Raw genomic sequence first — 25,871 nt, 5'->3', positions numbered from 1 at the left:
GCACCCACTTTCAGGTCTCTTTACATTGCCACAACAGTGTGAAAGGGTCGTGGGTTAAATTTAAGAATCAGGTCCACAGCATTTTCAGCAAAACGTTTGATTGCTGCTTGTACTTGAGGCTACAATCAGCTGTAATATCAGTGTAACACCGGGACATGCTGGCTGTTGGGAGACTGTAATCCTGTGCTTTTAGGTGGATGATCTTGCTGTTCTAATACTGGTTTCAGAGTAGCAGCCGTGTTAGTCTGTATTCATAAAAAGAAAAGGAGTACTTGTGGCACCTTAGAGACTAACCAATTTTTTTGAGCATAAGCTTTCGTGAGCTACAGCTCACTTCATCGGATGCATGGCAATAGCTCACCTTACCTGATCACTCTTGTTACAGTGTGTATGGTAACACCCATTGTTTCATGTTCTCTGTGTACATAAATCTCCCCACTGTATTTTCCACTGAATGCATCCGATGAAGTGAGCTGTAGCTCACGAAAGCTTATGCTCAAATAAATTGGTTAGTCTCTAAGGTGCCACAAGTCCTCCTTTTCTTTTTGTTCTCATACTGTGATCCTATAGGGAGAGGGTTTGTACTTGCTCCATTTCATGCCTCCTAGAAATGAAATTTTCTGACATTTTAGATGTTTACTCCTATTTACGATTTGTGAGTTTTTCGTTAATGGAAGCAAAAGGAGAGAGATAAGGAGGATGATTACATGCAGCTGGTGGTTATGTTAAGCAGCTGAGCCTGTTCTACTTCTAAAATCTACTTGGAATATGAAATCTTCTTGGTAAAGAATGAGAAGTGATAGATCATAGTGGATATATAGATACATATTACTTTATTCCTTTCTTTGGAGTGTGACAAGTCTGAGCACTTGGTATTTTTTTTAATGGCTTCTTGGCAGCTGTCCACAGAATCATTGATCCATAGTCTTCCTCCATTCATATACTCATTGATACTATACTATACTGGGGAGCTGCAAAGTTAGTTGGAGTTGCAAGTGTGTGCCGCTGTGCTGCCCATAGAAGACTGATCTACTGTAAAGCATGTCTTTGAAGAGAGGTCATATGCGGGACTTCAAAGCATATGAAACCAGTTAGAGCAAAGTAGCACAGTGAATCACCTACCAAGAAAGGGAAATTTTTCTTGGGAGAGCCTGTAATAGAAGTTAATTGACAAGGTAAATCATTGTTTGACATGAGTTTCTAATGAGCTGCAGGACACGGCAGACAAGCTTCACAATCAGTCTTGAGATCTGTTAGAAGCAGTTTGGAAGCCCTCTGGCTCTCCATGCTGTCAATCAGTTATTGCAGGCCGTGACTGGTCATGTTCCAAAGCTGGCTAGAAGCTTTCGTCCCCAGGGAATGATTCTTCCACAGTGGTTCTAGGTATCTGTCCCCAGTTTAATATTAACTTTCCTTAAATCGTAGGCTCGTTAGGGCAGGGATTGCCTCTTTCGGTAAGTGATTGCATGTGCAGGGTGGGAGTTTCTCAACAGCCAGCAGTGTTGGCCTAACTCTGCTCCCATGGAAGTCAGCGCTGACTTCAGTGAGAGCAGAGTTCCGCGCTCAGCACTAGAAGATCCTATCCGCAGTGCCTAGTAGAATAGGGTACCAATCCCTGCTTGCGGCCTGTAGGTGATGTTGCAGGACAGATAATGATGGATAAGACTGCTGACAGTCAGAGATGCTGTATATTGGTTTGGGAAACTTTTTCTTCATAAAAAGTGTAAAAAAGACTGAAACTGAAGGCATGTTCAAAACAAAACAACTTTAGTTTCATAATATCACATGGACACATGGTAGGCACTTGAGAGCAATCCTGCATCGATTGAATTTGATGGGAGTTTTGCCATTGACTTCATTGGGCCAGGATGTTCACCCTTTTATTTCTAATCATTAAGCTCCTTGCTGGAATGGGCTTTCCTGACGGATGCTGCCTTATCTTGGCTTTAAATAAAGCTGCTATCACAGCAATGTATAGTTTGAGAAAACAGCTATAATTACCCCCCAACCACCACATAAATCTTATAAAAACCTCAGCCCCATCTTCCCCTAACTCTCCCGGAATTCTGTGCACACTCTCTTTTGGATGCAACGTTCCTGGGGGAAGGGCTCCATGCGTAGCCACATGAGACTATAAGTCAAAGGCATCTGCCTTAATGCACATATTAAACTGATCATGGCTAGGCAAGTGACAGGTCGTGGTTACTGTTACTGCTTGGTAAAGAAATGTGCACGTAGCTAAACTGTGCTAAAACACCCTCTGGCTTTTGTCCCTCCATCCTCCTCTTGCCTCCCCTTCTCCTGCTTGTGTGTCTCACCCACTTTGTGTCTTGTCTTTTAGACTATAAACTGTTTAGGCCTGGGAATGTCAATTACTATATGTGTGTAGGATTTAGCACCATGACTTGTTTGGTCACTAGGTGCTAGCACAGTGATTAATAATAAAAGTGGGATAACCATTATAGATTGTTTTAGGGCTCCTGCACAGTTACGTCCCATTGTGGAGATGTTTTAAATCTGTGTTTATTGGAGGAGAGACCAACTGTTGGTGCCATGCACTGAATTTAAGGCTGCAGCTATTCATCATATTATTTTCATTTTTGATTGGATACTATGGCACACTGCATCAGAGTTTTCAGATAAGAATCTGAGAATGTGGGAACAGAAAGGACAGAAGAGGCTGTAAAAATTCACCAGGAGACAGAAGTAGTTAGCTCAAACTCCACTGGTGGCACAGGGAATATTGTGCTGGTCTGTGACCCCAATGACCAGGAGTTCAAGTTCCCTTCTTGCCTGATTCCTGTGATTAATTTTGCAAGAATCACTGGCTCAAATTCTGTGGCCTGTGATACATAGGAGGTCACATTAGATTATCATTATGATCTCTCTTGGCCTTAAACTCTAGGCATTTGTCAGGATTCCTTCCCCACTCTGAACTGAACTCTGGGGTACGGATGCGGGGACCTGCATGAAAGACCCCCTAAGCTTATTTTTACCAGCTTAGGGTAAAAACTTTCCCAAGGCACAAACTTTGCCTTGTCCTTGAACAGTATGCTGCCACCACCAAGTGATTTAGACAAAGAACAGGGAAAGGACCACTTGGAGTTCCTATTTCCCCAAAATATCCCTCCAAACCCTTACACCCCCTTTCCTCGGGAGGCTTGAGAATAAACAAGATGAGCACAAACCAGCCTTGGATTTTTAAGACCCAAAAAACCCAATCAGATTCTTAAAAATCAGAACTTTATTAGAAGAACAAAAAAAGATAAGAAAACAACTCTGTAAGATCAGAATGGAAGATAACCTTACAGGGAGTCATATTTAAAACATAAAGAATCCCTCTAGGCAAAACCTTAGGTTACAAAAAGACACAAAAACAGGAATACACATTTCCTCCAGCACAGCGAATTTACAAGCCAAAACAAAGAAAACCTAACCTATTTTCTAACTAGATTACTTACTAACTTTACAGGAGTTGGAGGGCTTGCATCCTTGGTCTGTTCCTGGCAAAGGTATCACACAGACACACAAAAGCCTTCTTCCTCCCCCTCCAGATTTGAAAGTATCTTGTCAAAGTATCATTGGTCATTTTGGGTCAGGTGCCAGCAAGGCTACCTTAGCTTCTTAACCCTTTACAGGTGAACGGATTTTGTCTCTGGCCAGGAGGGATTTTATAGCACTGTATACAGAAAGGTGGTTACCCTTCCCTTTATATCTATGACAGCACTGATTAAATAAACTCCATTATACACCCATCTAGCTTATACCATGCGGCAGATTTTCATTTTTATCACATAAACACCAGAGTTGGTGGGCACAGGAGCTTTCACATCTATGTAATAGATCTGAATCCTTACCTGAGGTCCTCTTGGTCTAGTTCTTAATGAATAGGTGTCCACATAAACCACCATCACAGTTGGCCCTAATTGGCTACTAGCATCATTGTCAACAGAGATCTGGGAACTAATTAAATAATCCTCATTACACATTTAGAGAACAAGGATTTCAAAAGATGTTGTATATCTTGGGGCTTCATATTTTCAAAGCTGCTTAAGTGATTTGGACATGCATTAATTTCTAATGAGAACTGAGCATTAAAATCTCACCCTCAATCTCTAGTATTGTCAAGTTGGCCTCTTTGATATGAATGCTAAATTTAGGTGTTGAATAAGTCCAAACACCACTTTTACCCCATGCCTACTAGTAGCCTATTGCTTAGTTGTAAGAAAAACTCAGAGAATATTGAATCAAATAGTCAGCTGCTTTGAGATGATACTTTTGTGAATGAAACACCTGACTTGGACTGCATTTTATATCTGGGAAATTAGACTAGTGAAATTCCCTCTAAGACCACTCTTTTGGCAAGCTGCCAACAGTAAAAGAAGCAAGCTTTCTTCTCCTTCATTTCTAAAGTGCTGTGCTGGAAGTTGCTGTGGAATATAGGTCACTGTATGGTAGTTGCTGGCATTTCCATATAACCGGTCATGGTTTGTGGTCGCGTTCATTCTTGTATTTGACTTCAGGATGCAGATGTTTTCTGTCAGTGCTGGCCACCTTCTAGGGTTATAAATATTGCCTGTAATAAGGAGTAGAGGGGGAGACAGGGCTGTGTTTTATTGGTGGTAGTTAAGGCTACGATTTTGGCACAGAAATGTTTAGTAAATTTCACGGTGGAGATGCAGGAAAAAGAACATAGGTCACGGAAAGTTCACCAAATAATGTAGTTTGCATTACATCAACATAAGAGTATAGTGGGGGTGCTGAAAGATGGGGCCTAGGAAAGGGGTTTTGGAGAGCAAGTCCACCCTGTACTCACCCCACAGCAGCTGCTCCTGACTGGACTCTCTGCCTTTGGTGTTGCGACCTAGCACATAAAGTCACAGCGCCACTACGATTTGGCTCATCCGCCCCTCTGTCTCCATCAGCGGAGGGGTGGACAGGCCAAACCTGAGTGGCGTTGCGACCTGGTGCACAACGCCACTCATTGTGGTGGACTAATCAAATGCATTTTTACAAGACATTTCCAAGGTTTCTCACACTTTATTCAAATTCACGATTTCTGTGGCCACCGTGATCTCTGTGACAAAATCAGAGGTTGTGCATAGGTTGACATGACATGGCTTTTGAAGGGGGGTGTGTGAGTGTGTGGGGAAAGCACTGTAAGCATATTGGGTGTATAGCAGCAATTTGTATTGTAGCTGTTTACCCTTTGTATTGTTCAACATTAAAGCTGAGATTTTTTTAAATATGCCTAAAGGAGTCAGATGTCCAGTATGAAGAGAGAGGAGGCTGCCGGCAGGGTATTTTCTGTGGGAGCTATGGGGCTCTAGCAGGGTGGATTTGATTTAAATCATGATTTAAATCACTAGTCAGGAAGACTTGATTTAATCATGGATTTCTACATTAAAGTGCATTCTTGTTGGTCGTTATAACCTTAATACATATTCTTCACAACTCAGAGATAGATGTAGGTTTCATTTTTAGAAGATACACACTATACATTTTTAAAGTGATTTATTTTGAAAACTTTTCAGATTAATTTTACAGCTATATCAGAAAATGAATGATTGGTTATTTCATTTACCAAAGGTAATAGAAGCAGATATTTATGAAGTCATTAGTATTTGGTGGATTTTCTTTCCATGCTGTATTAGGAAGAGAACATCACCAGACAGACATTTAAATTGTTTTATTTAACTAAAACAACAGCGTTACGTATTATGGATTTTTTATTCAACAGCAAACATATAATATTTTAACAAAACAAGCATATGAATTTTTGAATTTAGTTAAACATTCAAGATTTTTAAAATCAGGTTTGTTTTTGTTAAAATTGTTAACTAAAATAGTTAAATGAAATATTTAAAAACAGAAAGAAAAATTAAATTGACTATGTCAGCCAGATCAACACGAGAAACTTAAAATATTGGCTTCTGCAGCTAACTCAGTTGTCCTCACCTTCATTTTCATGTTTGTTCATAATCTGGAAAAGAAAAACAAGCTTTCCTGCTTTTTCAGGTCCAAAACCATTTCTCAATTTGGAATGAATTAGTTCAAAGGAAGAAAATATTCTTTCTACACCGGCGGAAGAAGCTACTGCTGTTAAAAGTGAGATTATCACGTCAACAGTCTCTGAATCCAAGTGCTTAAGTGACTTCCACCAGTTCACTGGTGTGACCTTCTTTAAAACATCGTCAGCAAACATATATTTCTTGAATGGTTCACCCTTAGCTCTGAAGTTTATTACAGTTGGCATTATGGAGGGATGATTGCTGGATGTCCATGTCCTAGCCAACTCCTCTTCTTCAGCAGTTAAGGTTTGACCCTGGTACCGGGCATTGAGAATATTTTCAAGAAAATGAGCTGGAGATAGTGCTTGTCCCATTTGTTTTTTAAATGCTTGTAATTTAACTCTGTCATTGCATATTTCCCTTTTTAAGATCTCACTCAGTTCCTTCCAAATTTCAGCAGCATCAGCAATAAAACAGCTATTTCCCTGCGTTTTGTTCAAGGCTACAGAAATAGGCTTCAGGGTACTCAGCATGTGTTCAACATTTCTCTTAAGCCCAATGTTGAGAACTTTGGCTATGACAGGGCCATCTATTTGTTCACTATTTTGTTCATACACTGTCATCAGATTAGGCCAGTTCTTGATATAGTGCTCAAAACAGTCCACTACTGAGTTCCATCACACGTCTTGTGGGAGAGTGAGCTTGGTTCCTCCCACTTTTTTCAGAGCAGCTGCTGCAAAGTGGTTGTTATGGAAGTATTTTACAATTTCAACAGCATTAGCCTTTATTACTGGAACACTGAAGTCTTTGGCTAGGAGGTGCATCAAATGAGCATTGCAACCGTATGTTATTAGCTTGGGACTCTCTTCTAAATTTCTTCTAATCTTGGATACATTTGCAGCATTGTCTGTGACCAAGATGCAGAGTAGACATTTGAATTTTTTTTCACAGTTTGTTATGGCTTTTACTGCTACTTCTTGTAAGTATTCTACTGTGTGTGCATTTCCTGATGTATCAATTGTTTCTGGAAGGAAGACCTTCCCTTCTTCTGTTGTCAGACAAGCACATATACAACAGGATCATTGTGGACACTGCTCCACCCATCAAGACTCAGGTTAACAATGTTACCCTCTAGACCGTTTGCACACTGCTCAATTTCTCTTTAGTATACTTTATCCAGCAATTTACCTGCGACATTTGCTCTATTGGGTGAACTGTATCCTGGTCTTAATGACTGAACCATGTTTGAAGTGTGGGTTCTCAATCTTACAGAAAGGAGAGTTTGTTGCATAAACAAACTGGGCAATTTTAAAATCTTTTTGTGATAAGAACCAGCAGATTACAAACATATCTTTGGTTGTTTTAGATGATGGAGATTTTTTTTCCTTTTTGCTACAGGTGATTTACTGTGGCTATGTGACATACATAGAATCATAGAATATCAGGGTTGGAAGGGACCCCAGAAGGTCATCTAGTCCAACCCCCTGCTCGAAGCAGGACCAATTCCCAGTTAAATCATCCCAGCCAGGGCTTTGTCAAGCCTGACCTGAAAAACCTCTAAGGAAGGAGATTCTACCACCTCCCTAGGTAACGCATTCCAGTGTTTCACCACCCTCATAGTGAAAAAGTTTTTCCTAATATCCAATCTAAACCTCCCCCACTGCAACTTGAGACCATTACTCCTCGTTCTGTCATCTGCTACCATTGAGAACAGTCTAGAGCCATCCTCTTTGGAACCCCCTTTCAGGTAGTTGAAAGCAGCTATCAAATCCCCCCTCATTCATCTCTTCTGCAGACTAAACAATCCCAGCTCCCTCAGCCTCTCCTCATAAGTCATGTGTTCTAGACCCCTAATCATTTTTGTTGCCCTTCGCTGGACTCTCTCTCCAATTTATCCACATCCTTCTTGTAGTGTGGGGCCCAAAACTGGACACAGTACTCCAGATGAGGCCGCACCAATGTTGAATAGAGGGGAACGATCACGTCCCTCGATCTGCTCGCTATGCCCCTACTTATACATCCCAAAATGCCATTGGCCTTTTTGGCAACAAGGGCACACTGCTGACTCATATCCAGCTTCTCGTCCACTGTCACCCCTAGGTCCTTTTCCGCAGAACTGCTGCCTAGCCATTCGGCCCCTAGTCTGTAGCGGTGCATTGGATTCTTCCATCCTAAGTGCAGGACCCTGCACTTATCCTTATTGAACCTCATCAGATTTCTTTTGGCCCAATCCTCCAATTTGTCTAGGTCCTTCTGTATCCTATCCCTCCCCTCCAGTGTATCTACCACTCCTCCCAGTTTAGTATCATGATGTGGCTGAAACACTGTCATTGGCAGATAACTCTGAAACTATAGAAAATGATGGTGATCTTGATGGTGGTAGTCTTCAGAATCCTGTATGTTGAGGATGGATTCTCCTAAACCAAATAAGTCAATGCAGTTATTTAATTATTTCCATACTGCTCATTTAGTATTACTCATTACATTCACTAACACTCAGTACTACTTTAAAGGTGAAATTGTAAAAGGAAGATCTGCCTATTTCAGCAATTTATTTTTATCACAACTGCATCTAAAATGCTAGTACCATAGAGTAACAAAGATATTTGTTGCTCAAACATGAGAATTCAAGAATAGTCCAGAAGGAAGACGGGCAGTCCTCAAGAGAGAAGTATGAAATAAAAGTTTACCAACCTGAAGATTCTGCATGTTCAGACCTGTTCCTTTCATCATCTTCAACGCAGCTTCCTCCTGAGAAGGAACACTTCTCATGATGTTTCATTCGGGAAACCAGGCTTTGCATTTCTTTGTTGCACTGTTTTATTTTGCACGCATGTCTGTCTTACCCACAGGTAGAGGACCTTCATTAAAATATTCCCATACTGGGCCTCTTTTGCTAATTATAGGTTTTCCCTTCTAGTGAGAGAATGGTATGGTAGATCTCAAATCAATGAAGGCTACATTCAGAAAGGCCTCAAGACTTCTGGAATATGCTGCTCAAACAGTTTCCCTTTTGTTTCTGCTGCCTGTCCCTCCCTTCTCACATTTATCTCCAGACTTCTTCTTGTCCAGATCTATTCCACTCCCAACAATCTTCTATTCATTTAACTTTTTGAAACTTTGCACTTTTAGAGAGAGGTAAGGGATTGACTCTGTGGATGCAAATTTTCAGACGGACAATAGGGCTGAGGTCTGTTATTTCTCACCTCTATATATTTATTTATTTAAAACATTTTTGCTGTTAACAAGCATGTTATCACTGGAGACACAAATCCACAGTTTGAGAACCGCAAAACTAAGCGTCTCTGATGGTATCTTCTAGACTGAGCACTGAGTCCCATTGGGTAGGTAGAAAGATTAACCTAAATAAGCTATACAGAAGTCCCTGGACTCCCGTGAGATTGGGTCCCTAATCCATGAACTGTTGGAACTCATTTACAAAACTTTTCTTAAACATTACATGACTATATTGTCTCATACTGTTGAATTAGAATTTATAATCCCTAATCCATGATGCAATATCTTTTAGCTATAATGTATCTTAATTAAAACTATCTTTAGATTGCTTTTTTCCTCAAAAAGCATTTTATAAAAAAAAATCCAATTTAAATAAAAAAAACCTCATTGATTTTTATCCACCCTGGGCTCTAGAACTTACTCCCCCCGCTTAGTCCGAAACAGCCCAGATTTGGTAACTATAAAGGCACGCTGCAGAAGCTGGGTAAGGCTTTTGGGGAGGGCTGAGGGATGAAGGAGTAGAAAGGAGTGTTTTTGTATTGCAGGTGGCGACTGTCAGGTGGAGTTCCTGCATGAGACATTGTTTCAGTGCCACTGGGGCTTCGTTGCAGTATTAATTATGCATTCAGGCATCTGGCGCCTTTTATAGGTGTCTTTTTGTTGTTTAAATCAAGATAAATAAATTCCCAGTAACTGCAATGGCAGTTGGGTGTTCAGTTCCCTTACATGCTTTGAAAATCTCAGTTTGAGAGGATTACTGAAAATGTCACTCACAACATATGTGTTTGAGTGATTCTTCTGTAACAGAGCTGGAAGGAAGGGAATACAGATGGAGTTGATTAAAAAATACTCCTGAGGAGCACCGCTGCCCTTTCTTGCTGTGAATGCAATGGGTGCTGTAACATGGGAAGAAAGCTGCAGTTCTCACCCCTTTGATGTGGGTGCTTCAAGGCAGAAAGCAGGTGGTGATTTGTGTGGTGGGGAATTCCATCTTAGCAAAGTTTTTTGGGTCACACTTTGTATTAAGAATCCATGTATAAACAGTTAATGAATGATTATCAGACATTTTAATAAACAACTGCTGTGTTATAGATTCCAGTAAATCAGTTAGTGGTTTATAACTATGTGTTCTAGGCTGCGATAACACCTCCTGCTATAAGAAAAGGAGGACTTGTGGCACCTTAGAGACTAACCAATTTATTTGAGCATAAGCTTATGCTCAGATAAATTGGTTCGTCTCTGAGGTGCCACAAGTCCTCCTTTTCTTTTTGCGAATACAGACTAACATGACTGCTACTCTGAAACGTCCTGCTATAGTGCTTACAGCCATCTATATATAACCCCCCCCCCCCCACACACACACACTTCTCCCTCGCAGAATCATAGAACTGTCGGGCTGGAAGGGACCTTGCGAGGGCATCTAGTCTGTCTCACCTCCTGTCTGTAACAACATCTGTCATTTGTTACCCCTTTCTAAATGGAATCTCAGTCTAATTTTTTGTGGGGAAGTTTTGTAGGTTTGTTAATTGTGGGAGGCATGGATCAAAGAGACTTTGGGGGGGAAATGAAGGAGAGTCTGAGCACTGGTGCATGGATGTTGGAAAGACGCCCCCCAGGGCAGGTATCTGGACTGGGAGTTGAATGGAGGTGTTAAGAGATCATGGTGAGGCATCAGAGTATAGCCTCTCGGCTCCCCACCAACCCTGGCCATCTCCCTGTCTAGTCTTCCGTAGGTCAGCTTCCTTGTACACACCTGCTTCCATCGTACAGTTCACTGCACCCCTGGTCCTGAGGCAGGGCAAAGCTATATAAGGGCCCTGTCATAGCGTAGAGGTGCCAGTCCCATTTTGCTCAGGCGCTCTAGCATGGAGGGACTCCTGCCAGGGTGGTCCCCCACCCCGTGCATGGGGTTAACAGTGTGCCCCCCCAGTTCCCATTTTTTTCTCCCTCCTCCCTGTGTTCCGTCATATCTCACACCCTGCCCCCCATTTCTCCAGCCTCCTTGTGCAGATCTGTTGTCCCCACCCTGCAGTTACCCTGCCTCCCCTCCCCCACACAATTGCCTCCACAGCTCATCTTGTCTACTTCTATGTGCCCCCCCCCAGTAGTTCTACCCCACTAAAGGAGTCCCCAGTCAGACTCAAGCTTGTAATCTCCTGGGGGTGGCCAACTGGCCTGCCCCCCCATCCTCAGGGGGTCCCTGTGGCCCCCAATCCAAGGACAGGAAATCTTTGAGGGAAGGACCACTGCCCTCTCCCCCCAGGTGGGACCTGGGCCTGGCGGGTGCATCTGAGCTCTGGCCCATAGTGATCAGGGTTTTCTGGCGCTGAGGATTCCAGGCCATCAATGGGCCTGGATTGTCCATAGAACCCGCCAGCCCGATGCCAGTCCAGAGCCCAGGGTTTCGACAGGGAAGAAGGCCATGGAGGAGATTTTGGTTCCTGGCCTCGAGACGGAGACGAACAGCGAGCCCCCTCACCTTGATTCCCCAAAGAGCAAAATTTGGGGGAAGGGTAACTGCTAGCCCTCCACAGGACAGTGGGAGGGAAGGGTGAGAAATGGCCGCCTGGCCCTCCCCCAGGAGACATCAAGGGTCCATTCTCTTAATGTTGTTTGGGTGGCCCCTGGGATTGTGGGGCAGAGTGAAAGGACCTGCGGAGCTGTGGGCATGGAGGGGCAATGCTGGGGGTGTAGCTGCTGGGGAGGAAGGGGTGAAATTAGTGGGAGGGATGTGGGAGGTTAATGGAGCTGTGCCGTGGTGGCAGGAGAGCCGGATCTTTGTAGGGGACATGTGGCCTGGGAGGCGAGGTATTTCTGAAGGGACCTATGCACATGGGGAGCTTGGGAGCACTATCTGGAGCTGTGCCGGTGCCAGGGGAGCCGTGGGGACGACTGGAGTTGTGCTAATGATGGTGGGAATGTTGGGGCAGGCTGGGCGGGTGTTGGGGAGCAGTGGGAAGAATGGGGGTGTGTGTCTGTTTGGGGGTGTGCAAATCCTGTATCCAACACCTACCATCCTGCATCCAGGCAACAGACCCACTGGCTGGGCAGGGTGTTCGTACAGACCCTCGGCCCCAGGTACTTGGTCTCTGCGTGGGTCTGGTCAGATTTCCCACTGGCTGCCCCAGTCTGATAAGCCTGTGGTGGCCAGTTGCATTGGGGCTCTCTAGCAAAGCACAGGAGTTTCGACACAAGGGAAAAGCTGTCTCTGAGTTCTGGGCTTGTTGACTGAAAAGTGCAGCCAATTGTTTGACTGCGATCACGGTTCGGTCTTAAAAAATGTTCAAGAGACCAAAGAACTGAATGTAGCCAAATGCATTGTCTAAAGACAAAGCAATACAACATGGAAAGGGGACATACGTACCCTTCTTCCAGGAAGCAGTTCTTGTCTAGCAGCGTGTTCCCCTTACACTGAAGGTATGCTTCAAAGATCTGCATTTCAGCTAGTAGTCTTTGTAGCGTGACGTTATAAGTTACACAGTTCTCTATATGTCACTAAATCCATCCCACTAGTTGTAACCGTTCCTTAACTTCTTGTTCTGGGCTGTACTTTTCTTAGCTCTGTTTTGCATATTACGTTCCAAACCAGTTGAGTGGAATAGTGCTTGTACTAGGACCCAGAACAAATGTACTTTGATTTTGACAGATTTTGTATTCGCCAGAGCCAAAGTTGACTTCAGCTTTGCAAAGTGTTATGGGATACTTAGCATGCGTGAACAAGAGTAAGCTTAATACCATGCAACTATAAAGCTTTGTGCTAACATTTAGATAGAATGTAATGCACAATACATATTAGTATGGTGTGCAGAGTGTACAAGTATACGTGTTGGCTGCGTGTCTGAGGGGAGACTCAGGAGAGGCGGGGCAGCATAACCAGTGCTTGGACCCAGTGGTGCAGAGCCCTGGAGCCACAAAGCACCAGGAGCAGGGAAAGCTGTAGAAAGTAGATGCTCCACATGGTCCCTGCTTCTTGCAGTCTCCAGCCAGCCTTTGAGAGTCAGCTCCCCACCTTAATGCAGCTTCCCCTGCACCTCAGACCCCTTATCTTGATTCCTGCTCCCCTTCCCACTTTTGCCTCCCTCTGCACCTTCTAAAATTCAAAGGACCGGCTGTAGCCCTTGCTAGCGCAGCAGGGGCTATGGAGCCTGTATGAACTCTGTTGAGGTCCGCGGCAGCTCCTGCACACTGGGAGACCAGTCTGAGTCTGGAAGCAGAACCAAGGTCTGGTACATAGGGAAGCCTGGGAAGGATGGAGTAGATAACTTGAGTGAGCCATTGTAAATCTCAGTTTGCTCACCATAGGATTGCAGATGAGTTACTCTGAGATAATGGTCCACAATTTATGACAGGTTTCAGAGGAACAGCCGTGTTAGTCTGTATTCGCAAAAAGAAAAGGATTACTTGTGGCACCTTAGAGACTAACCAATTTATTTGAGCATGAGAAAGCTCATGCTCAAATAAATTGGTTAGTCTCTAAGGTGCCACAAGTAATCCTTTTCTTTTCACAATTTATGAGTAGCTCATTTTGGGAACTCTTTTTGATGCATCAGTTTGAGCACCACATGTCAAGCACCTGCCATGCAGAGTTACATGTGTTGTGAAAAGTCAGTACAAACAACAAAACACGGGATTTTACTATACCAATATGTCAATTCTCAACAGTTTTTTAGTTGAGTGGAGTTCATCGTATCTTGCAGTCTTGCCAATTAATCGTCTTCCTGCCAGTTGGAAAGTAAATCTTTCTTGAAAATGTTCCTGAGGTCTTTATTCTTTTTTCTCCCCTTCCCATTCCTTCTATCACATAGCAATGCTGGACTGAAAAACTCACTGTTCGACTCCACAGCTGCCATGGGTGGCAATGAGCTCCTGGAGAAAGATGGCGCCGAAAACCATAGTAAAGATCTTAGCAATGGCACCGACAGCAATTTGGAAGCAGCCAGGAGGCTGGCTAAGCGCCTCTACCAACTGGACCGATTCAAGCGCTCTGATGTGGCAAAGCACCTGGGTAAAAAGTATGTGTTGACACGGGCCACTATCATTTTTACGGTTGATTCTGTACAATAATAAGAGCAGCTTGAGCGTTGCTTTTTAATAATAAACTTTTTGGTTTTTTTTTAAGCAATGAGTTCAGCAAACTTGTGGCTGAAGAATACCTGAAGTTTTTTGATTTCACGGGTATGACGCTGGATCACTCCCTCAGGTATGTGCTTATGTCCAAACTTCTTGTTCTTTTCACGTTGTCTCAATAGATATAATTATCCCTAGAGAATCTAAGGAATTGAAGATGGAGTCCAAGGGGAGGTTAGTTCCCGTTCTTTCAGTTTGCAATTCGAGTGTATAAGAACATAAGAACTGCCATACTGGGTCCGACCAATGGTCCATCTAGCCTAGTATCCTGTCTCCAACAGTAGCAGACAAGTACCAGACAAATCCTGTCTCCGACATTACCAGAGCTTCAGAGGGAGTGTATGGAACAGGGCAGTTGGAGTGATTCACCTCTGTCTTTCCCTCCTGGCTTTTGGCACTCAGAGGTTTAGGGACACCCACAGCTGGAGTTGCATCTCTGACTATCTTGGCTAACAGCCATACATTTACCTAGTTCTTTTTTTAACACATTTATACTTTTGGCCATCACAACATCCCATGGCAAGAAGTTCCACAAGTTAATTGTGTGTTGTGTGAAAAAGTACTTCCTCTTGTTTGTATTAAACCTGCTGTCTAATAATTTCATTGGATTATCCTAGTTTTTGTGTTATACAAAGGGGTAAATAATATTATCTAGGGCTGTCAATCGCAGTTAACTCACGCGATTTAACTCAAAAAAATTAATCGTGATTAAAAAAATTAATCGCGATTAATTGCACTTATAACAATAGAATACCAATTGAAATTTATTAAATATTTTTGGATGTTATTCTACATTTTCAATATTGATTTCAGTTACAACACAGAATACAAAGTGCACAGGGCTCACTTTATATTATTATTTTTGATTACAAATATATGCACTGTAACAATGATAAACAAAAGAAATAGTATTTTTCAGTTCACTTCAGACAAGTACTGAAGTGCAATCTCTTTATCGTGAAAGTGTAACTTACAAATGCAGATTTTTTTTTTTGGTCACATAACTGCACTGAAAACCAAAACAACGTAAAACTTTAGAGTCTACAAGCCCACTCAATTCTCCTTCTTGTTCAGCCAATTTCTAAGACAGACAAGTTTGTTTACAGTGATGGGAGATTTTGTTGCTTGCTTCTTATTTACAATGTCACCTGAAAGTGAGAACAGGCGTTTTCATGGCACTTTTGTAGCCGGTGTTGCAAGGTATTTACATGCCAGATCTGCTAAACATTCATATGCCCCTTCTTGCTTCGGCCACCATTCCAGAGGACATGCTTCCATGCTGATGATGCACATTAAAAAAGAAAATGCGTCAATTAAATTTGTGACTGTACTCCTTGGGGGAAGAACTGTATGTCTCTTGCTCTGTTTTATCCGCATTCTGCATGTATTTCATGTTGTTATAGCAGTCTCGGATGATGACCCAGCACATGTTCGTTTTAAGAACACTTTCACAGCAGATTGGACAAAATGCAAAGAAGGTACCAATGTGAGATTTCTAAAGATAGCTATAGCACTCGACCCAAGGTTTAAGAATCTGAAGTGCCGTCCAAAATCTGAGAGGGACGAGGTGTGGAGCGTGCTTTTAGAAGTCTTAAAAGAGCAACACTCTGATGCGGAAACTACAGAACCCAAACCACCAAAAAGAAAATCAGCCTTCTGCTGCTGGCATCTGACTCGGATGATGAAAATGAACATGCATCAGTGCGCACTGCTTTGGAGCGTTATTGAGTAGAACCCATCATCAGCATGGGAGCATGTTCTCTGGAATGGTTGTTGAAGCATGAAGGGACATATGCACCTTTAGCTCATCTGGCATGTAAATATCTTGCAACGCCACCTACAACAGTGCCATGCGAATGCCTGTTCTCACTTCCAGGTGACATTGTAAACAAGAAGCAGGCAGCATTATCTCCTGCAAATTGTAACCAACCTTGTTTGTCTGAGTGATTGGCTGACCAAGAAGTAGGACTGAGTGGACTTGTAGGCTCTAAAGTTTTACATTGTTTTATTTTTGAATGCAGTTTTTTTTGTACATAATTCTACATTTGTAAGTTCAACTTTCATGATAAAGAGATTGCACTATAGTACTTGTATGAGGTGAACTGAAAAATACTATTTCTTTGTTTTTTACAATGCAAATATTTGTAATCAAAAATAAATATGAAGTGAGCCCAGTACACTTTGTATTCTGTGTTGTAATTGAAATTAATATATTTGCAAATGTAGAAAACATCCCAAAATATTTAAAATAAATGGTATTCTATTGTTCAACAGCGCGATTAATCGCAATTAATTTTTTAAATCACTTGACAACCCTAATATTATCATAATATTACTAAAGAAACTAAAAATTGGTGACATTCCCTGGAGGGAAACACTTTTGTTGAACTGTTAAAATTCTTGGTGTGACATTACCCAGGGTGCAGTGTTGACTGCTGAACAGCTGTGTCTCCTTCATTCTCCAACTTGGGGTACCTTTTACACTGCTTCGCTGTGAGAGCAGCCACTCCTGGTCTGCTCACACCCACCTTCCAGCATGTAAATTACTCCCAGTTATCTGGTATGAGTAGTACTGGCAGCTACTCTTGAATTACACTGCAGGGCAACACCAGCCAATTCCCAGTACCAGACTGCCCCCCCAAAATGTGAGTCTTGTATTGCCTAGCCCTCTCCTGGACAACACAAGCTCATATAAAGACTGTCATTTTATTAGTAGAAAATGATATGCACAAATTCTGTTATCTCAAATGGAGTTTCCCAAACACTTCAGTCTAAGCACACACACTGGCTTAGATAAAACAATAAAACAAGTTTATTAACTACAAAAAGATAAATTTTAAATGGTTACAAGTAATGAGGCATAATTACAAGTTGGTTACAAGAAAATAAAAATAAACGCTACTGATTCCTAACTTAACAAGTTAGAGTGAATTCAAAGCAAAGATGTCTCTCACCACGTTTTAGCAGTCGTACTGGCTGAATTCCGTTCTGCCGGGATCCCTCACCAGTCCAGTGATGCTTCCTTTGTCCTTCATGTGTTGTCAATGTCGTGAGTAGAGATGAAAGGAGAAATTTGGGGCCTCTGTTCCCCATTCTTGCACCTTTTCCTCTTTGAGAATCCTCTCCAGCTGGGGGGTCAGGAGACAGAAAGTCTATGGGGATGGGAACCTCCAGCTGTTTCTTTGCCAAGATGTAGATTGCTTGTTCATACCCTTTTTCCTGCCAAAAGAATGGCCATTTAACCAGGTGCAGGTCCATTTGATTTCGTTGACACCTGGCTGAGGTGTCAGTTTGCCTTTTGTCTCTGAGGAACTGGTTTCTGGTTGCTTTTCTAAACTTGGAACATGTCTCAGTAATGTTATACAGTAGACATTTATAACTTTGCATACAATGTTACCACATATATTTCACCAGGACAATGATCAGCAAATTATGATTTTTCAGATGATACCTCACAAGGCATACTTGGTACAAAATTTAATATAGTCTTGTAAAAGGGGTGAACATAGAGGTATAGACTGTCCGAGGGGAACAAATAATACCACTGTGCCCTCGCTGTGATGCGTTAAAAGTTAATAGGAAAGACATGATTGAGCCAGTGCAGAAGTGCTATGAATCAGAAGAATGAGGGAATTTGACAGCTGAATCATGAAATGTGCCAAGCCTTTTTGGAATTCAGGCTCTCCAGTTGCACTGCATGCTGTAGGTACTAAGCTCTTCTGAAATCTTGTAAGCATCTAAAAACATCTAGAACAATGGGAGCTGCTGGGTGCAGGACCCTTTTGAATATGGGTGCTCAGTACCCTTCTGAAACGCTGGCCCTAGCATTTTAGCTTCCTAGTTTTTAGGAATTTTCAGAATTGGGCTTCTCCCTTAAATATTTCTGTTTTGTTATTTTTAGGAGTGGAAACATCCCCTCTATGTGGCAACAATCTGCTAGCAGTGATATAAGTGTTCTGACAGCTAAATAGTAATAATTTTAAAGGAGAGAGATTTTTTTCCATTGATACAAAACTATGAAGATTAGTTTACAACTGGCCCTTGTCCAAAAAAAAAGGGGGACTTTTTGCAAGTGTAGTTTCCAGGAGCTCAGTCCTGGAAGGTGCTGAGCACTGTGACCCGCTCCAACAATGCACGTAAGCATGTATTTAACTCTTTGAAGACTGTGGTACTAGTCATGTGCTTAAACACTTTGCTAGACTGGAGTAAGAATCCTCAGCTCCATGCAGGATCGAGCCCCATGTTGTGGAATAATCGCTGCATATTTCAGTTTTATAAGCCATGCAGTGTGATTCCAAATACACTTTATATTTTAAATGGTGAAATCCAGTACCCTTCAGTGCATGTTTTGGGAGGAGGGGGGAGGTGTTCTTCCCTTGATTATTCATAACGCCCATTTATATTAATAGTAGTGATCGTCAATAAAATATATGGTACAGTATTTGTCCAGAACATTGCAACATCAGTGTTACTACAGATCCAGACTGTGCCTGGCCATTACATGGTGTGCAGGGGCGAGCGTGCAGAGAGCCTTTCACCCACCACTTTAAGGCCTGTCTCAGTCACAGACCCTGCTCCCTAGGGGCACATATCACAGCAAAGGGGAATGGGAGAGGCAAGGAGGAGGTGGAGCCATAGCTCTTGATGGGGTGAGGCAGCTTCATATCACCCACAATGCAGGGTTGTGTATATTAGCAATAATCTAGCCCCTACTGCGTTTGGGCCTGTTCCACTCAATATTGCAGTATTCTTCGGACAAAATAATGGAGGATATATTTTGTACTGAATATTAATTTCTGTGATCCCGTGGCTTCCCTTGCCTTTGTCTTATTTGTTAGATTGTAGATTTGTCAGGGCAGAGGACGTGTCGTATCTGTTTGCAAAACACTGTTCAAATGGAGGGCAGCAATATGAACTGGGAAGAGACTAGAGTTCCTAGCATGGCACAGTTTTGTGTTTAACGATGAAGCAGATTGTTTAAAATTCATATATAAAATTATTAACATTCCTCGCACGTCCATGCACACACACAGATATAAGATCTGGTGATGCAGAGATCTCCTAGGCAGCCAGCATCAACTCTCTCTCTCTCTCTCTAAAATATGAGATGATTCAACTATACCACTGTGGACTTCCTGCATCATGTAGTGTAAATAAAAGGAGCATTTACTAGTACAGTTTTGCCGACCACAAGGGCTCAAAAATCACGAGTCAGGCCCCCAAAATCTCGAGAGTTTCAGAAATAGCACATCTGGTGTATGTTTTATTTGCCTTCTTGTGTTAAGCCTTCAAGATTTACGTTTTCAAGGTTTTCTTTGCGACCATGAGGGCTGGAAGCATCCTTTTTAAAAATAAAAAAATGAAAGTGGCGACTCCCATGCGATCACCTGACTGCAGGATTTGGTTGTTTACAAAGAGCACAAAATTTCAGTGGAGGAGTTGGCAATGCTGCTGGGAGGAAGGATGCTTTTATGGTTAGGAAACTGCTCTGAGACTCGGAAGGCATGTGTGTGTGTGGAGTGGAGGGGGGCACTTCTGGCTTTGCACAAACTTTCCTGTGACACTGGGCAAGTCATAGTCTCCCTGTGCCTCAGTTTGTCCTCAGTAAAATGGGAACAGTATTGGACTGCCTTACAGTGCTGTGGTGAGGATAGATTCATTAGGGCCAGATGGTTCCTGCTCTTGGTGCACTTGGGTGAGGGAGCCTCCCTTCCCTTCCTCCCTTCCCTGGAGCTCCCCATAGGGCCGCGTGGCCTCACACCATCCCCACACTGGGGATCCTCAGGGCACAGTCTGGCCCTGATCATTTGGGAGGCCTGGGGTACTGTGGTGATAGATGCTAGAGAGATGGCTAACCATAAACATTATTGTCTCTGAAGCTATTTAATCCAGGGCAGTAAGGTAAAGCCTCAATCCCACAGAACCTTAACGCACATGCCTAGCTTACTACCATGAGTGGTGCCATTGATTTCAGTGGGACTATTCACAGGAGTAAAGTTAAGCACATGCCTAGATGTCTGCAGGATAGGGACCAAAGTGATCATTTAAAGAACAACAGAAAATGCATTTAAAAATTGCACCATCCACAGTACCAGGCCTGCACCAGTCTTCCATCAAAGTCCAAATAGGTAATGGTCCCGGGTGTGCTCTTCTTTTTTATCCCTTGCATATTCTTTATCCAAAAAGCCTCCAAATACAAGAGGAAAATATTTAAAATAATACAGTTTTGTGTCAGTACATTTATGCCACTGCTCAGACCATCAATAACTTGCCTTCCCCTTTTGGGTTAAGTACATAGGGAATCATTATCTAGTTGGGCTTTCTTCCGTTAGAAGACTCTTGGAAACAAGTTTTTGATATGCAGTCATTTATCCCTTACTGTGAAATGTGCTATATTATAAGGGCAATGCCATGCCAGTAGAGATCTGTGTTTTTAATTTCAGCTTTCTTTAAACTTCTTCTAGGAGTTTCTTTAAAGCCTTTTCACTTATTGGAGAAACTCAGGAAAGAGAGAGAGTATTAATCCACTTCTCCAACAGATACTATCAGTGTAACCCAAACACCGTTTCTACTCAAGGTAATTTTGCTTCTGATTTCTAGGTCATAGGCATTCCTCTTTGTTCTTTCACTTTGGGCTATCGCCTGTATGTTTCCTGCTTGAAATATTCTCCTGCCTGAGGTAAAACAAGTATATGCATGAAAATGGACTGTTTGTGGAAGGCGAGAGATTGACAACAGTGAGAATGGGAGTCCTCTAATTTATCCTTGCCAGAAGTATGGACATAGGCAGGGCAACCTTACTCATATTGGCCTCAGTTCAACAAGGTATTTAAACATGCCTAAGCACTTGAGTAGTTCCTCAGCGTGGCTACATACATGCTTAAAATTGGGCATGTCCTCCCTGGCCTCCTTTCATGAAGGCCAGCTAACATCAGTTAGTAGGCAACTTCCTCTTCAACACTCTCGGTAATTTTTAAAATTTGAAAAAAAAAAAAACCAACCTAAACCAAGAAAGAAAACATTCCCAAGTAAAAGGGCAAACTATCTGCTGACATAACTCCATTGAATTTGATGGAGTTACACCAACAGAGAATTTGACCTAAAAATTCCAACTACATCAGATCATATGTAAGTCTATAATAAAGATAGCAGGAAAAGAAAGAAAGAGGAAAAATATATTTCAGGCCCCCCTTAATCCCAGCTACCTAGATGATTTTAGCTACGAATACATTAAAAATTGGGGTGGTAGAAGGTGAATAACCAACTGTGCACAACACAGAGGAAATAAGACATTGTTTGGAGTCAGGGTCAAGAATTGGGTATGGAGGGAATTAGAATTAAATCTACAGTAGCTGACTCCATACTAAACTAATATTTTCCTCCATGACACTCTTGGGAAGTGAATTGTTGAATCTAAAATAAATGTTTAGCTTCACCCAGAGCCGAGGGGTTGATTGTGTCTTTTGGCTCAGCCCTGTACGGGGAAGTGTGGTTAGTGGCTGCATCCCAGTAGGGGACTACCGAAGGATGTTGATGCAGAATCACAGTTCCGGAGAAGTGATTTGCCTGCGCCAGGAGTGGGGTACAGCTTAAATTCAGCTTTTCTGGCTGGAGCATTGAGGGTGTGGCACCTAGGTTCTGCCTCCTCCCTGCTTATCTCTGCCCCCCTCCTGAACACTTGCTCACCTCAGGTATGTGCATGGGGTGGCCTGCCCCAGCTAGCGGGGGTGGTCCTATCAGCAAAGACAGCACCATGCTGGCTTCAATGCCAGTAGTACAGTCCTGGCCTGGCCCCTGGGTATGTGTTCGGCCCTGCGGCGCTGTCTCTCGTGCAGTGGGGACTCGTGGTAGCGGGACTTGAGCTAGCTTAGGTAGGCTAGTCCAGGCAAAGCTTTTGCTGGGTTGAGGGACCGCTCAGGTGCTCCATGTAATTCTAGCAGGGGTGCCATTTGCAGCCAGACATGATGCCTCGAAGTTGACAGTGTCCCTCTGATCCCCTGCAGATATCAGCAGGAACCTTTTTGTTTCATCCGCTGACTTGGGGGGATGTTTTGCGTCCAGTATAAGTAGCAGTACTTTAAATTGCCGATCAGCTTCCGATATTGAATTTCAGCCCTCAGCGGAGCTCTTGGGACCCAGTGAGCCCTTGGTTACAAAGTGGAGCCTTCATCCCCTTCAGTGGAAACACAGAGATGTAACGGGGAGTGGACTGTTTCAAATTCAGTGTTCCTTGTTTGAGATATTTTGCTTAGATTTCTTTGAGAATGAAGGCACATGCTTCATTGGGAAGTGCATTGTGCAATCATAGAATCATAGACTATCAGGGCTGGAAGGGACCTCAGGAGGTCATCTAGTCCAACCCCCTGTGATCTGTGTGTCTGTACTGGAACACCACAAATCGAAACTCCGGGTGAATAGAAGTTACCCTTGCTGGTGATGGGGTGGCTGCTGCTGTTTTATTTAACACTACTGTAGTACCCCGATATACCACTCTCGATTGTACTCTGTGGTACAGACACCTAGGGTAATATGGTTCCTGCCTCAAAGAACTTACCCTCTTAGGGTGTGTCTACACTGCAGGATTCGTTCAGCCTCGTGTAGTGTATGTACATGCATAGCCCCCCAGCATGGATATAAATAGTAGTGTAGACGTGAGGCACGGATTAAGCCAGTGAGGTAAAGACGCACAAGAAGGGTGTGGTTATATACTGAGTACATACCCTACACGTTCTATATTGGCCCAAGCCATGACTCCCCATCTACACTGCTGCCTCCCGATGCTGGAGCCTTTCCTTGCTGCAGTGAAAGGCTCTGGCAGTGCGGAGCAGCTGAAGCCTTTCTGCATCGCCTCCCCTCTGCCAGAGCCTTTTACCGACACCTGTAGCTCCACACCTCAGTGTGGACACAGCCTGCTTTTCATTGGGGTGCGTAGCTACAGGGGCACGACACCCCACTGAAAGTGATTTGTAGCATAGACATAGCCTTAGGGCCTGATCCTGCAATGAGCTCAGCACATACATAGTCCCGCTGGCTTCAAGATACGATCACATACTATTTATTTCCGTAGGACCCCTGCCCTGTTCAGTGCACAGGATGGACAGTGCGTACGGCCCCATGCTTTATTCACTGCACACCATCCAAACCTCCCACTGAACAGGAAATTGTTAATTTCCAAACTGTTTTGTTTTTTTTAATGGTGCTCATCAGTGTAACAGTTGAATGCTTCATAGAGAGGGATGAATGTGTCTTCACCCCTCCCCAGTGAGCTGATACTCTGACCCCCACTTTACAGATGGGGGTACTAAGGCACAGAAAGATGAAGAGCGACATTTTCAAGTGTTCACTAGTGTGGGGTGACCAATGCGAGACACCTAGGGCCTGATTTTCACAGATGGTGAGCACCCGCAACGCCCATCGACTTCAGCTGGATTAGTAGGCCGTCAGCACTTTGGAAAGCTGGCTCTGGACGTCTCAAAATGAGGCCTCAGGAAAATGAGGAACACACAGTCAGTGGCTGCTTCCGTAAATGTTGGCCTACATGTCTTTGCCAATGCCACATAATCAGCCAGTGGCAAAGCCTGAGAGAACCCATTTCTGCCGGCTTCTAGTCCAGTGCTCTCCCCTCAAGAGCCTCTTCCTGTGGATCCCGGCCACACCGGCTGCACAGCATGCGGCTCCTGCAGCGTATGTGGCTGGGGTCCTGTGAGCAGCAGCAGCCTCTTCCACTGTACAGCCCTGCCTCATTCAGAGTCGAAGGCAAGCAGTGCCGGAGGCAGGGGTCCTGTGGGGGGAACTCGTATGTGACCATGTTATTCGGGCCTATGTTTCTGGAAGACCAGACATACCGACTGAGAGAGGCTATAACATCTCCTTGCTGGAAGGTCAGTGATGTCCCAGGCAAGGAGACAGGGAGTTTGTTCTTTCTGGTTTGGCCCTAACGAGCAAAAAAAAAAAAAAGAACAGATTGCATTTGGCGTATTGATGCCAGCAAAAGTAGCCGGGAGTGTGGTTTCAAATCTACGTTATCTTATCAGTCGATGCTGCAAGACAGGTTTGTCAGGTGATAAAAGACGAAAGAAAGTATGAGATGAACTGACTTTTCCGTTACATTACTTTAGATTGATTTTCCTGCATTTTTCTGTGTGTTACCTGATGAGCGGATTCCCTTTAAAGGCAGAGGCAGTCTCAATTGGGGAGCAAGGTCCTAGTGCAACCTGAGCTGATCTTAAATACATTGTCCTGGGTCGTGTGTGTTTATGTGTAGGGTGACCAGACGTCCCAATGTTATCGGGACCTTCCCGATAGTAGGGGCTTTGTCTTAGATATGTAACTATACCCCCACCCCACCCCACCCCGAAAAAAGAGTGTCCCAAGTTTTCACACTACTATCTGTGTGTGATATTTGCTCTGTTTCTTCTCCCAGATGGAGTCCATTGTCTCACCTGTGCAGTGATGCTGCTGAACACTGACCTACATGGCCATGTGAGTGCACATGCTAAGAACATGCTATGCCCTTGTTTTCAGGAAGAGCTCGCCTGTCAAAGTTGAGCTTTCAGGAAGTGGTGCTGGTCACAGATCAGCCCTCAAGCGCTCCTTGTTTTGCATGGTGCTCCCCTTCGGGAGCAGGATGGCCACTGGCCGCTCTGCTAGCAGCACAAGGCGCATAGGCATCCTCGCCGCCTGTGTCCTTGGGTACAGTTGGAGTCCCTATGCTCCCCAGAGCACAGACACTGCTTCCTCCATGGGGTGTCTCAAAGGCGGTCACCTGACAACTGGCCAGCAGATCCTGTTGGGAAAAGCTGCACCCCCAGAAGGGGTGTGACAGTGGGTGTGGTTCCCTACATGCCCCCCCAACCTCCAGAAGGGTTGTGCCCACTGCCCCAGTTGCAACATTGCCCATCCCTCCTCTGTGTTGCTCTTCCTGGGGACAGCAGCCTGTTCTGACCTGGCAGCAGCAGTGTCTGTTGGCTTCTACCTTCCCTGCTGCTTTGCTGTCCTGGGGAGGAGGCGAAAGAACCTGGGAGGAAATGGGGATGTTTGGGCAGCCAGTTATGAACTGAAAGCCTAGTGACCACAGTTAACGTCCATTCGGTATCCCCTACAGCTAATGTGAAAACACACATGAACCAAATAAGCCAAAGGGTGTGTCCAGCGCACTGGTGTAGTAGGAGACCACAACATGTATTTCAGTGCTCCAAGCACCCCATTGTATGTGCTCATGGTGAGATATGACTGCTCTGAATTTTAACCTTTTGCTGCACATTTTTGGGGGGGGGTCTCCACTACACCTCTAGGGTCTAATTCTGCACCCCTTAAGTGACCCGGAATAGCACTTACCCTCAGGAATATTGGTGTCAGCCAGCTGACTTGCATGAATAAGAACTAGTCAGCATACGCTGTTTCCAGAAAACACATGCATTTACACAAAAGCAAATGCTACCCAACAATAGCTCGACCTTACAGTCTGTCATGTCATGTCATGAAACCCCACTGAAG

General features: G+C 43.7%; 1 protein-coding gene across 4 annotated transcripts in view; it reads left to right on the top strand.

Moving 5' to 3' along the window:
* Nucleotides 1-25,871, top strand: part of PSD3 (pleckstrin and Sec7 domain containing 3) — a 153,964-nt gene that overhangs the window by 53,908 nt on the left and 74,185 nt on the right. For 3 of the 4 annotated variants that reach the window (XM_073345935.2, XM_073345940.2, XM_073345937.2), the window contains 4 exons: nucleotides 14,054-14,260; nucleotides 14,368-14,448; nucleotides 20,840-20,952; nucleotides 24,799-24,857. In XM_073345935.2, coding sequence (XP_073202036.2) covers nucleotides 14,054-14,260; nucleotides 14,368-14,448; nucleotides 20,840-20,952; nucleotides 24,799-24,857 — 460 coding nt within the window. Of the gene's footprint in view, nucleotides 1-14,053; nucleotides 14,261-14,367; nucleotides 14,449-18,450; nucleotides 18,512-20,839; nucleotides 20,953-24,798; nucleotides 24,858-25,871 lie in introns of those variants that run through there. The other variant, XM_073345943.2, reaches the window with a different exon arrangement.

This window comes from Lepidochelys kempii, chromosome 5, assembly GCF_965140285.1.
Source record: "Lepidochelys kempii isolate rLepKem1 chromosome 5, rLepKem1.hap1, whole genome shotgun sequence".
Classification (NCBI taxonomy): Eukaryota; Metazoa; Chordata; order Testudines; family Cheloniidae; genus Lepidochelys; species Lepidochelys kempii.
This window is presented reverse-complemented; position numbering and strand designations above follow the sequence as displayed.